Raw genomic sequence first — 12,800 nt, forward strand, 5'->3', positions numbered from 1 at the left:
AGTAACTGGGGCAATCCACAGAGACGAAAGGTCAGCCATGGAGAAATTTGGGGATCCCCAGGGAGGAAGTCACTTTCATTCTTAAATTTCCTCTGTAGGAATAAGGAAGTTCTCCGAAACTTCAATTCTGCTCTCATTTTCGTTTTGTAAGCCATGTGGTATTTCCTATTTAAGACCTTCACAATTAATTATGGAAAATGCTCAAGAAGTAACAATAAACTTTTCCCTAAAAATTAGAAGGATGAGTAGAAATCCAAAAGTAATGAAAACAGAATGAAAAGAAGGACTCTGAGCTAAGGAATTTGTTTGATTTTTTTTTTTAGTGTTTTTAGAGTTTCAAACATAATAGCATATAACTAAAATGTCAGATTTTTCAATGGCCCCTAATCTTATTTCCTGAAGTCGCTAGAAATAACCACAGATGTTTTATACAACAGGGTTGTATCATTCTGTACAGTAGAAAAATTTTAAGAGGAAGAGTGATTCTATGTAAACAGTGCTTGGGAAATTATCTCTGTAGGTGTTCACTGAAAATGCAACCAAGGACACTGGCTGAGAGATGACTGTGCTGACCAGCAAGTGCCAAGACGGAATGGAATGTACATGTCCACGTGGCACATTAAATAACCAACAAAACACCCCTATGGTAAGACTCGTGATGGCAGGAAAGACTACACCTTGAATGATTTTATTTATTTATTTTTTACCATGTTTGTTCGTTTGGTTGGTTATTTTAAAGATGACCTGGATGCTGCAACAGCTATTCTCTTACATAACTTGAAGCAGGCTCCAGGCTCTGAGCTTTCAGCACAAAGCCCGACGTGGGGCTCAAACTCACAGACCATGAGGTCATGACCTGAGCCAAAGTTGGATGGTCAACTGGCTGAAGCCACCCAGGTGCCCTGTTTATTTATTTTTGAGAGAGAGACAGAGTGCAAGTGGAGGAGGAGTAGAGAGAGACAGGGACACAGAATCCAAAGCGGGCTCCAGGCTCTGAGCTGTCAGCACAGAGCCAGACTAGGGGCTTGAACCTTCTAATCCATGAGCCGCGAATTCATGACCTGAGCCGAAGTCAGATGCTTAATTGACTGAGCCACCAACCTGTCCCTTAATTTTCTTTTTTGAAGTTTATTTATTTTGAGATAGAGCTAGCATGCAAGTAGGGGAGGGACAGAGAGAGAAGGAGACAAGAGAATCCCAAGCAGGCTCCACACTGTCATCAAGTTGCCCAATGCAGGGCTCAAACTCACAAACCATGAGATCGTGACCAGAGCCAAAAATCAACAGTCAGACACTTAACCGACTGAGCCACCCAGGCGGACCTACACCTTGAATGATTAACTTGTTCTATAATATCTGTCACCAAAGAGGTCAAGATAGTGTGATTAAAAAACAAAACAAACAAAAAGAAACAACAACAACAAAAAACATTGGCGTGAGGGCTGAGGGACGAGTGTGAGTATCAATGTGGGTCCCAACACCTCTCTTGGTCTCAGTGTTCACATCTGGAAAATGAACTAGAGTGTGAACTAGTCCTTGACAGTTTCATTTCATCCATTCATTCGCTCAAGCACTCACTCATTCATCAAATATTTGTTGAGCCCTAGGTGTCAAGGACTATTTCAGGTGCTGGGGAAGAACAGTGATCAAAAAAGACTAACATCCCTAACGGAACTTATATTTCAGATTGTGAACATTATAAATCAGCTTTTCAAACCATGGGCTGTGAAATCCATTTAGCAGTACCAAATGATATTTTAAAAAGAACGAATGGAATAGTATAAAGTATTAGAGTACATCACAAATAGTAAAGTTTTCACAAACTTCTACTTTAGTTACTGATATTTGTATTTATGACGTTTGTGGCTCACGAATATAAGGTGTTCTGAATGAGGGTTGGTTGTATCAAAGAGTTTAAAAAGCCCTAACAACAGACCTCTCTCTCCTTTTTCCAGTCACTGGCCCTCATCCTATCCTCCACTCAAGACTGCTTCTCAGGAACATTCTGCCCCTAGATTAAAGCTCATTACTTTCTCATTTGCCCCATCATGGCTTGGATAAATATCAAAGAAAATGTTTTTCAGATCAGCATTGCCAGCCTTTGGGAGTAGGATTCCTTTTACCTTTTGTGCACTACTTATTTGCTGATCAAGAAAGTGCACAGTTTGGGGCACCTGAGTGGCTCAGTCGGTTAAGTGTCCCACTCTTGATTTCAGCCCAAGTCATAATCTCACAGTTTGGGAGGTCGAGCCCCACGTCGGGCTCTGCGCACACAGTGTGGAACCTGATTGGGATTCTCTCTCTCACCCTCTCTCTCTGCCCGTCCCCCACTGGCATTTTCTCTCTCTCTAAAAATAAACATTAAAAAAAAAAAAAAGAAAGGAAAGAAAATGCAGAGTGACCAAAAGCCACATTATATATTTATAATGTATCTGTCCTAAATGCTCCTGCATAGAAATACAAAGAGTACAAATGCACACAAGACATAGGATTCTTTCCATCTATGCCTCGTGCTTGATGTTCAAACAGATATGTAGGCTTCTTGTGCTCTCAGAGGCCAGGGTCCAGAGACTACCGATTACTGTTCTAGATCCTCTTTTATTTGGTTATTTTAGAATCACCATGTTCTTATTAAATGACTGCTTAGGGTAGTTTCTGTTTGTTTTAATGTTTTCTCCCCCTCCTTTTTTTTCCAAATAAAGCAAACAACTAAACTTGAGCACTGTTGGGTACCTGAGTTTGTTTTTAGTTTTTGTTGCTCGCTTGCCTTTTCTTCAATATGTATATAATTTTGTTTTTAATATCATGAGTCCAGACTCCTATAAATGGCTACTAAGAGTGGGGAAGACAATTGTTTGAAATTTGCCAAGAGGCATAGTCAGTGTTCCTAACTGCTTTATCCAAAGGCAGCAATTGTTGCAACTAGGGAAAGTGAAAGGAGGTGAAAGAGACGCAAGGAGAGTGGAAATGAACTAAAACAAGCTGGTAAATCCTCCCATGAACCTCAACCTCAAACCCTTGCCTACGGATCACCAAGATCTACTTGAAGTCACGTAACTACAGCCCTGACTTCCATAGCCCTCTGTCACTTGGGCTTTACTCTGTCATCGATCTTGAATTTCCTCCCGTGTGTTGCTCTTGAAGCATTTTCTGTATGTAGGATTTAGAAGTTAGGATGGATGATGCCATCCTTTTTGGGGCCAGGATCTCCTTGGGGAGTTCCAAGGTTGGCCAGTCGGGCAGGGGAGAGGGCTTCCTGGCAATCCGACACCCTGGGCAGACATCTAACAGCTGCCTCCCAGTCCCCAACTTCTAGAACCCAGCTTTAACCTATCTTCTTCAACATCTTTCCCTTCCTGGAAATCCAAACTACACCCCACGGGTGGCCATGGCTGCAACCAACAGACGAATGTTTCTTCAGCACACACTCTACTGTCAGCAAGTATACAGCCTAAAGTACTTAAGTATTTCCTTTACCGCTTCGTTCTCAACTACCCACTTCTTAAGCTCACAAAGAGCAAAGTATGACCTCGGCTTCATTAATAAGGAAAAAATTAACTTCTAGGAAAATCTGCTCACCTCTCTGGCAAGTTACAAAGGAGGTCATTTAGTGGAGTCCGAACTTAACGCTGTACAATGAGAGAACTGACCAGGACGATGTGGAAAGGCAGCGGCCAGCCTCGTGCTGAAAAACTAAGATTCTCCCTGCCAGTACCTGGCCTTCAAAACAATGTCATACTGGCACATGTGAAGGAAGGACTGCTTCCAAAGGTACAGCAGTCTTTTTAAAACCCAGGCCATCCACTCACAGGAACTTAAATGTAGTCAGTGCTTCAGATGCTTAAGCCTCATCTTAACAAAGGCAAAATCAGTGTGTGTCTTCATAAATTACATATAGATGACCACAAGCAAAGACCTTCAGATCCTCCCTTTTTTGTTATTTATCAGCTCAATGAACTCAAACAGATCAGAAGAACTCTAACGTTCATATAAATAGCATGACCTTTAAAATCAAAGTTCCTACTTTACATATAAATAAACATATTCTAAATATTTAACGAGCCATCTATCTCTGCATAGAATCTACAGCCGCTTCGTTAACTATTTTCAACACAGCCACTCCGTGGTCCATCTTTACACTAATGATTTTAAAGCCAAGCACATCCCCAAGTTGCGTCTAGGTTTTATTACAGCACCTTTAACTTCAGTAAATTAATAGTTACCGGACTTCCGCAGAGTAGGTGATCCGGAGGGAGACGAGTTTCCACTAGGAGACAAGTAGAGATAGTTTTTGTTCACTCCTGTGTCAAAATCAAACGGGGACTGGTAATCTTCATAAAAATCCATCTGTCTACAGTCCGTTCCAGACAAAGGCAGAACGCATGGTTTTATGACCGTCTGGTATTCTTCAGAGGGGTGCTGCTCCGGTCACATCGCCATAGGCGACCTTGCTGAAGAAATCAACCCCAGGGTTTGAAGAGCCTGGCTTCCTGGCCCAGGTGTAACATTTCTTTCTCAAAGCCCTCACACCCTCAGGACAAGCAGGCCTGTTTAATGAATGACTTATCTCAAGCAACCTTAGGGCTCTTCGCCACCTGCTGTTAATTTCAGTCAACAAAGAAACAACCAGCACAGGGGAGCGGAGCTTTCTTGGGTAAACAAAGGAGGGCCAGGTTTTGCAGTATCTCCCAGATGTACAAACAGTTCAAGCAAACGTCAGACTCTGGCACAATTACAAGAAACTACAATTTTTTTTATTTTTTTACACAGGTCAGCTGATCACCACTACCACCAGGGCGGATTTACTCTTCTAGGACAAGGAAGGATTACCAGCCAGTAATCTCCTACAAATGCCATCTGGGTGATACTTTTTTCCACCCTGGATTACAGCAGAGTTCTGAAAGCCAAGCTCCTGGTTTGGCGATCAGCTTTCTAAGTATAACTCGGTATAGAAATAAAGCTGTATTTCCATAATGACTTGATCTAAAGTAATGCCTGGCTTAGTGTAACAAAAATTTCAGTCTGCCCTCCCACCCTCCCCTCCTTTTCTCTCTGTCTTCTTCCCTTTCCTTTCCTTTTCTGGAAAGATACTGTTTTAGTAACATATACTTCTGCTCTGAAGGTAAAGCTCCCAGGTACTAAAGCCATGTGCCTGCAGGTGCTACAATAAGCCTGAGTGCAAGCATGCAGGAAAAACCAATTTCCATTTTACAGATTTACACATTCACTGCAGTGTCTGGGTGTCAGCTACCCTGTAAGCAAAACTTCTTAGTCACCAAATTGGTTTTCTTTGACACAAGTCTATTAGCAGATTCCTTCTATGTTAACCAAGGCCTTTCCTCAAGTGATAGCACTGGAAGTTTCTAGGCTGTTGCATGAATGGCTCATCTACTATTAAGGAGGTAAAAAATAAAGGCAACCCCTCGCTTAGGTGGGTAACCGTCTCTCACTATGTAACAAAAAAAGGCAGTATTCTACCTCTGCAAATCAGCCTGATAAAAATGTACTCTCCCTAGGGGAAGTAGGTAGCTCAGTCAGTTAAGAATCCGACTCTTGATTTTGACTCAGGTTATGATCTCATGGTTCGTGAGTCTGAGCTCTAGCTGGGTTCTGCTCTGACAGCGAGGAGTCGGCTTGGGAGTCTCCCTCTGCCCCTCCCCCGCTCATTAGCTTGCTCGTGCGCGCGCGCTCTCTCTCTCTTAAAAATAAATTTAAAAAGCTTATTTTTAACAATGAAAATCAATCTGCCTTTTTCTTCTAAAAGACACCAAAATTCGAGCAACTATAAATGCTGTCAAGTCTATATTTAGAAATATGACTTCTTTATTATTATTATTATTATTTGAAAAATATGAATTGTCTGGTTTCTTTAAATCCAAGCTATGTCTTACCTCAGTGAGATGGGCATCGTGCTTCTGGAATAGAGTGTCTGCTGCTGGCGGGGTCCCTGGCCCTCTCGATACTTTCTGCATTTGGTCACTAAATAACTGGTCGAAAACACAGTTCTCCCTCCCTCTCAACACCTGTTCTTCCTCCTAGAGACACAGTGTTAGAAAGTGTTATGGACTGAATGTTTGTATCACCTCAAACTGCACATGCTGAACGCCTCACGCGATGTGATGGCAGTCGGAGTGGGGCCTTTGGGAGGTGACTGGGTTCAGATGCGGCCAGGAGGAGGGCACCCCCAGATGGTAAGTGTCATCGTAAGAAGAAGGCTATCCCTACCTCTCTCTCACCACTATGTGAGGACACAAGATGACAGCAATTGCCAACCAGGAAAAGGGTTCTCACCAGGAATCTAATCAACTGGCACCTTGATCTTGAACTTCGCGGCCTCCAGAACTGTGAGAAATAAATGTCTGTTGAGATAAGCCACCCAGTCTATAGTAATTTATTATAGCAGTCCAAACCAACACACAAGATATTTAATACTGACATATATACAATGCAGGCTATGGCCACCTTTGCCACTGCTCACCAGCCCTCAAAAGTCCCATGTCCTTGACCTTCAGTGCTGACATTCACGTGACATCCTCTGCCTGAAATGCTGCCTTTCTTCTGCTTGCTGAAGTCATTCATCCTTCAAGTCTCAGACAGAAAGGCCACCTTTTCGCAGAAGCCCTCCCGCTTTCTGTCCCCTCCCCAGCCCCCAGCACTCACTGCATCAGCAGCACACATGGTGTGACAGGTCCCCTTACCAGTCCCCCTGTACCCCGTCCTCCTCTTCAGGGCAGGCACTGAGTTCTCTATTGTGATGCACACCCACAAGTGTTGGCTCTAATCAGTGTGAAATGATGCAGCAGTCATGTCTGCAGTCATGCAAACACTGCATGCCTTAGTTATAAAATATGAGGATCTAGCATTTAAGTGACGCCTAAAATCTTTCCCCTACCACCTTAGGTACAATCTTGGGGTAACATCAAGTCTCTCTGAGCCAACGGTAGCTCTCCAGGCAGATCCTAGTCAAGATATTCTAGCAGGTAAGAAGAGTGAGAATGGAAGAGCAGAGGTGGGGAAAGTACGGGCTATGTTAATGGAATTGAATAAATTCAGCTGACTCAAGACTCATGTACCAACTAGAAGGGCGCTGTAAGATATAAAAAATGGAAATGTAGCCTGAGGACAAACTATTAAAGACCTTGAGTGACAAACTTTTATACTGAATATAATGTGCAAAAACAAACAAACAAAACCCACTGAGGGTGTGTGAGCCAGGTGAAAAGCTTTATAAAGATGACACTGGAAATGGCAAACAGGACACACTGCAAGCAGAGGCTAAAGGGAGGGGCTCAGGAGGACTGGCACAGCCCACGGAAGGAAAAAGCAGGTTAAGACGTGGTTCTGTTCTGCTGGACCTTTCCACTGGGAATTCCAGAAGTATTTCAAAGTCCACAAGCCTAAGACGGAACTCACTGGTCTTCCTTACCCTATTCCTACCTCTAAATGCGCCATCTTGACTCTCCGAGGCCTGACCTCATAGGAATCACTGCTGAGCACTCCCGCTCTATAGAAGGAAGCACCACCAGGAGCTGTTCGTCCATTCAACTTGCACTGCATGTCTTCTTCATCCTTCCCTCTTTTCTGCTCTCACTGACCACACTCTACTTCAGACGTACCTAGAATGTTCTGGTAAAGACCTGCCGTGGCTGTCCTGGTCTGCAGTGCGATTTAACACTGTCTTCTCCTTGAGGAGTTTTGCGTCTCGTGCCTCTGGCTTTAGGCATGGGCTTGCGCTTCAGATCTGGTCCATGCAGATACCTCTGCCCTTTGTTTACGGGGCCTGGGCTAGGGGTAGACATCTGACCCCAACACTGCCAAACACAGGCCTTCCCTGATGTTTACTCACTGAGTAATGGGTGGAAGTGACAATTCCTGTGACCTGAACTTTNGTCACGATCTCGCGGTTCGTGGGTCCGAGCCCCGCGTCGGGCTCTGTGCTGACTGCCAGCTCAGAGCCTGGAGCCTGTTTCAGTCTGTGACTCCCTCTCTCTCTGACCCTCCCCTGTTCACGCTGTCTCTCTCTCCTAGAAATAAATAAAAACACTGAAAAAAATTTAAAAAAAAAAAAGAAAGAAAGAAAGAAAGAAGTAAGGGATGGAGCAGCGGCATCCAAACCCCCCGATCCAGCTACCCTGCGATTCCCATTATACAAGTACATTTCCATTCTGCTTCGCTGATGGTTAAAATTGGAAAGACTCCTAATATACCTACTTTCCAACCATTTTTCACTACTGCTCCACCATGTATAGGCCAAACTTGATTTTCCAGTTTCTTGAAAACATCCTAAACTGGGCTTAGGCAATTTTCTCAAACTAGAATGTTTTTTCTCTATATTTTTACCTGGCAAATTCCTACCCACTAGTCAAGCTCAACTAAGTCACACGTAAGTGGTGTATCATATGAAGAATAGTCATTTTAGTGCTATATAAACTGGGGAAAAAATAAATGCAAATGCCTACTAAAATGAAATTATTTAAATACTAAATTTAATTCATCTAATAGGAAATTATCCAAACATTAACATGATGATGTACAAATGTATAGATTTTATAAGGAAATATATTTTGGGGTATGTTTTACAGACAAATCAGGATCCAAAACTGTTTGTACTGTATGATCCAAAATTGTGTAGTAATTGTAGAGAGACCAACAAACCAAAAGAGAACATGGGCAGAAGAAATCTATCCCACAGCCCCAGGAAAGTGTTTATGCACTGTAGGGCCTGCAGAGGGGGCCCATGAGCAGCTCAGAAGTTAATTTAGTACAGCCCGCAAAATGCGTACTACAGAAGGATAACCCATTAGATGACTCATGTTATTGCAAATAGAAATTGAGTAAGTAAAAATGGCTGTAAAGAATATTAAGTTTCTAATTTCCTATTAGCACTTCACTCAAATATGTTTGAGTAGGTTCTCCCTAATTTGGAGAGAAATTTAAGAGACAGTCTGATGTAAAAGCTACATGACACATACAAAAATTGACTTGGAGGGGCCTTGAAGGCACACAGGCAGACAATGTAATTACCCAATATGAGAGGCAGGCCGCTGATACCAGACACCATGGACGAGTCACATTAACACAGCAGACAGCGGCAAGGAGCTCCAGCTGGTCAAATACACAACAATTTAACCACCAACATAATTAAGGACAGCAGTGGATTGTAAATCATTGAAAATTAGAATCCAAGAGTCCATATGTGATGCTTAACTTTGTGTGTCAATCTGGGCCACAAAATGCCCAGATATCTGGTTAAACATTATTGTAGTTGCATCGTCTGCAAGGGTGTTTGTGGATGAGATTAACATTGGAATCTAGACACTGAGGAAAGCAGATTGCTCTCCCCAAGGTGAATGTGCCTCATCCAATCTGTTGAAGGCCTTGAACCAAAAGGAAAAAAAAGAAATTCTATGAAGGACATTACTGGGTCAGTTAGAAAGAAGGGGGATACAAAGGCAGAATAGATAAAAGTATTCTATCAATATCAAATTTACCGAAGGTGGAACTGCAATGGGCTTATATAAGAGAACATCCCTACTCTGGGGAAATACAAACCAAAAGGTGTAGGAACAAAGGGCCATGATGTATACAACTTCCTCTCAAAGGATTCAGAAAATACGATGTGATTTTCAGAATGAGAAAGCAGCTGGGGTAAGATGTTAACAGTGAATTAATAACACGGGCAGAGCACGCAGGTGGTGTTTTTACCATTCGTATCCTTGCAACCTTTCTGTAGATTAAAAAAAAAAATGTTTTCAAATGACTGAGAACTCCGCCTGCATTGGATCAAGCAGCCTTGAGGGAGCTGGAGCAGAGAGAGGAGCAGGCCCTTTCTCACCACAAGAGAAGGGGAGGCGGCCCAACAGGACTTAGTTATGGGCACAGATCAGATATCCAGGCTCTCCTGGGTCCGAGCCACTTCTGAGACCTGAGAGAATCCTCTCCATCTTCCACTGAAGAAGCAGCGCATGAACCCTCCCCGCCCCCCCTCCGAACAAAATGTCTCCCCATTTGCATTCTCTGCAGGTCACATCTTTCCTGCGGAAGGCCAGGAGGACCTCACTCCACTCCACGGTCAGGATAAAGGGGAGGGGATGGAGAGCACCACCTTCCTTCCCCCACTAGTGTCACATAAGCAAACCTTGACCATAACACACACACACACACACACACACACACACAGAGTACTATGAACCAAGAACGAAAAAAGTACTTAGTTTTAAATCTGAAATTCAACTTAGAATCGCAAAGGCAGACGTTCCATTATTTACATACTCAAGTAAGCCCCCAAACCTCTGTGAGGTGGGTGTTATGGACTGTTTTCTGATGAGACACAAAGCAGAGAGCTCTGCAAACACCCGTACCCACGTGAAGCTAGTAGGTGAAGTAGCTGTTGTCTGGAATAGGTGGTCTGCCTCCAAAGCCTGTATCCTTCCTGTGGCAGGAGAACGTGGGACTGCAGTTAAGAACCAGGTGATGAGCCAGGTTCAAAGCCACATTCAAAGGACCTGAGAATCTAACTACAGGCAGAGTCTGCGCCACTACCAAGCGCCAGGTGATGAAGGCTGCTAGCACGTGCGATACAAGAAAGGCGGATTTGGCCATTCACAAGACCAGGTATGTTTGGTCTTCAGCCACAGTTCCAGAAAAATGCTTCAGACACAGCCATAAAGGTGAAATGGGTGTCTTGTTTTTAAGGAAGGTGACTTTAGGACCTCACTCAAGGGCAGTGACTGACTGACCAGAAGAACTGACCATGTGACCAGAGGGTTAGAACTTTCAGTCCCACCCCCACCCCACCCCTGACTACTGGGGAGGGGACAGAGGCTGGAGGTTTAATCAGATAATGGCCGCCTTAGTCAATCATGATTATGCAAAGCAGCCTCCATAAAAACTCAAAAGGTCTTGTTTCAGAAAGCTTCCAGGCTGGTGAAGCCACGGATTTGGGGGGAGTGGCACATTCTGAGAGAGCATGGGTGCCCTTCTCATATACCTCACCCTATTTCTCTTGTCAGCCAGCTGTTGATTTATATTCTTTATTGTATCCTTTAATAAACCGGTAAATGGGTTTCCCTATGTTCTGTAAGCTGCTCTAGCCCATTATCCAAACCTAAGGAGGAGGTCGGCGGAACCTCCCATCTGCAGCAGGCCAGCTCAGAAGCACAGGGAAGCACCTGGCATCTGAAGGGGGGCTGGAGTGACAGTGTTTAGGATTGATCCCTTAGCCCCTGGAATCTGGTGCTATCTCTAGGTAGACAGTATCAGGACTGACTTGAACTCCTGGATACCCTGATGCTGTTTGAGAGGCGTTTAGTGTTATATGTGGGGTAGGTTCCCCCCACACTGTTACAGGGTCTGGGAACCCAAAAAGAGCACAGGACCACACTCAGAGTGACAAAGTGATGGAGGACCTCAAATGGCAGGCTGAGGACTGTGAATGTAATTTTTTATAACAATAAAACAACAACTATTCGTTAGTATTTATTTCATCCTTACAGCAACATGGGGGCATTAAGTTATCGCCCATCTCCAGATGAGTGAATGTGAGGAACCGAGAAACGAAAGCGCCCACAGTCCCCTAGCGGTAAACCTCCTCGTACTACACCAGAGCACTGGGGAGCCATCGCACCTTATTAGCAATGGGAGGGAGATGGTCAGAGCTGCATGTTAGAAAGATCATTCCTGCCTCCGTACGAAGATGGATACAGAGGGGAGATGCGAAACCAGTGAAACCATCAGCAGCACCAAGGGGGGTATGAACGGAATTGTGTCCCAACACAAAGTCATATGTTCAAGCTCTAATCTCCAGTGTGGCTGTTATCTTGGAGACAGGGCCTATAAGAAACTAATTAAGGTTAAATGAAGTCCTAGGGTAGGGTCCTAACCCAGTAGGAGTCGTATCCTTATAAGAAGAGGCCAAGATGCCAGGGAAACATATATGCACAGAGCAAAGGCTGTGTAAGGACACGGCAAGAAGACAGACATCCATGAGCCCAGGCCAGAGACCTCACCAGAAATCAACTCTGCTGGTACCTGGATCTTGGACTTCCAGTCTCTGATGAAAAAATAAATTTCGGTTGTTTAAGCCACTCAGTTGGAGGTACTCTGCTATAGCAGCCCGAGCAAACTAATACAAAGTGTGTGTTCCAGGGAATAACGGTGGGAACAGAAAGGAAAGACATATTGCTAGACCACCACCGAGGGAATATCAACAAATCCTGCAACCCAAGTGGATGACCACGGTGCAGGGTGGGGGGAGGGGGGACTGAACTCTGGACTCCCCAGCAGGAGTTGTGAAAGTCGGGGACTGCATTTCTTAAGATGGTGACAAAAGAAGAAGAATGTAAGGAAGGAGGAGGGGGAGGCTTTAGAAGACCACAGAATGAAGTTCATTTTGGCACATTTGGTTCATAATGCTCAGGAGATTTCTGAATGTAAACCGTTAAGACTCTGGGAAGCAGACCAAAGAGGCTGCAAAAGGCAGGTAGTCAGTCCCCTTTTCTGGCGATGATGATGATGATCATGATGGTGGTGGTGGTGATGATGGTGATGGTGATGATAATGGTGGTGACGGTGATGGTGGTGGTGGTGACGATGATGGTGATGGTGGTGGTGGTGATGATGGTGACGGTGATGATCATGGTGGTGACGGTGATGGTGGTGGTGGTGACGATGATGGTGATGGTGATGGTGATGATCATGGTGGTGGTGGTGGTGGTGATGATGATGGTGGTGGTGACGATGATGGTGATGGTGGTGGTGGTGACGATGATGGTGATGATAATGGTGGTGGTGGTGGTGGT

At 44.2% G+C, this 12,800-nt stretch overlaps 1 protein-coding gene across 3 annotated transcripts in view; it reads right to left on the minus strand.

The window, feature by feature from the left end:
* Nucleotides 1-12,800, minus strand: part of TPD52 (tumor protein D52) — a 100,805-nt gene that overhangs the window by 39,561 nt on the left and 48,444 nt on the right. The window contains exons 1-2 of one of the 3 annotated variants that reach the window (XM_077774279.1): nt 5,892-5,923; nt 4,224-4,267 (exon numbers count right to left, since the gene is read on the minus strand). The exons of 1 other annotated variant lie outside the window; for it this stretch is intronic. In XM_077774279.1, the coding sequence (XP_077630405.1) occupies nt 4,224-4,267; nt 5,892-5,908 (61 nt within the window). In that variant the 5' untranslated portion in view covers nt 5,909-5,923. Of the gene's footprint in view, nt 1-4,223; nt 4,363-5,891; nt 5,924-12,800 lie in introns of those variants that run through there. One more of the 3 variants, XM_077774273.1, reaches the window with a different exon arrangement.

Source organism: Crocuta crocuta, unplaced genomic scaffold (genome assembly GCF_008692635.1).
Source record: "Crocuta crocuta isolate KB4526 unplaced genomic scaffold, BGI_CrCroc_1.0 scaffold81, whole genome shotgun sequence".
Taxonomy (NCBI): Eukaryota; Metazoa; Chordata; class Mammalia; order Carnivora; family Hyaenidae; genus Crocuta; species Crocuta crocuta.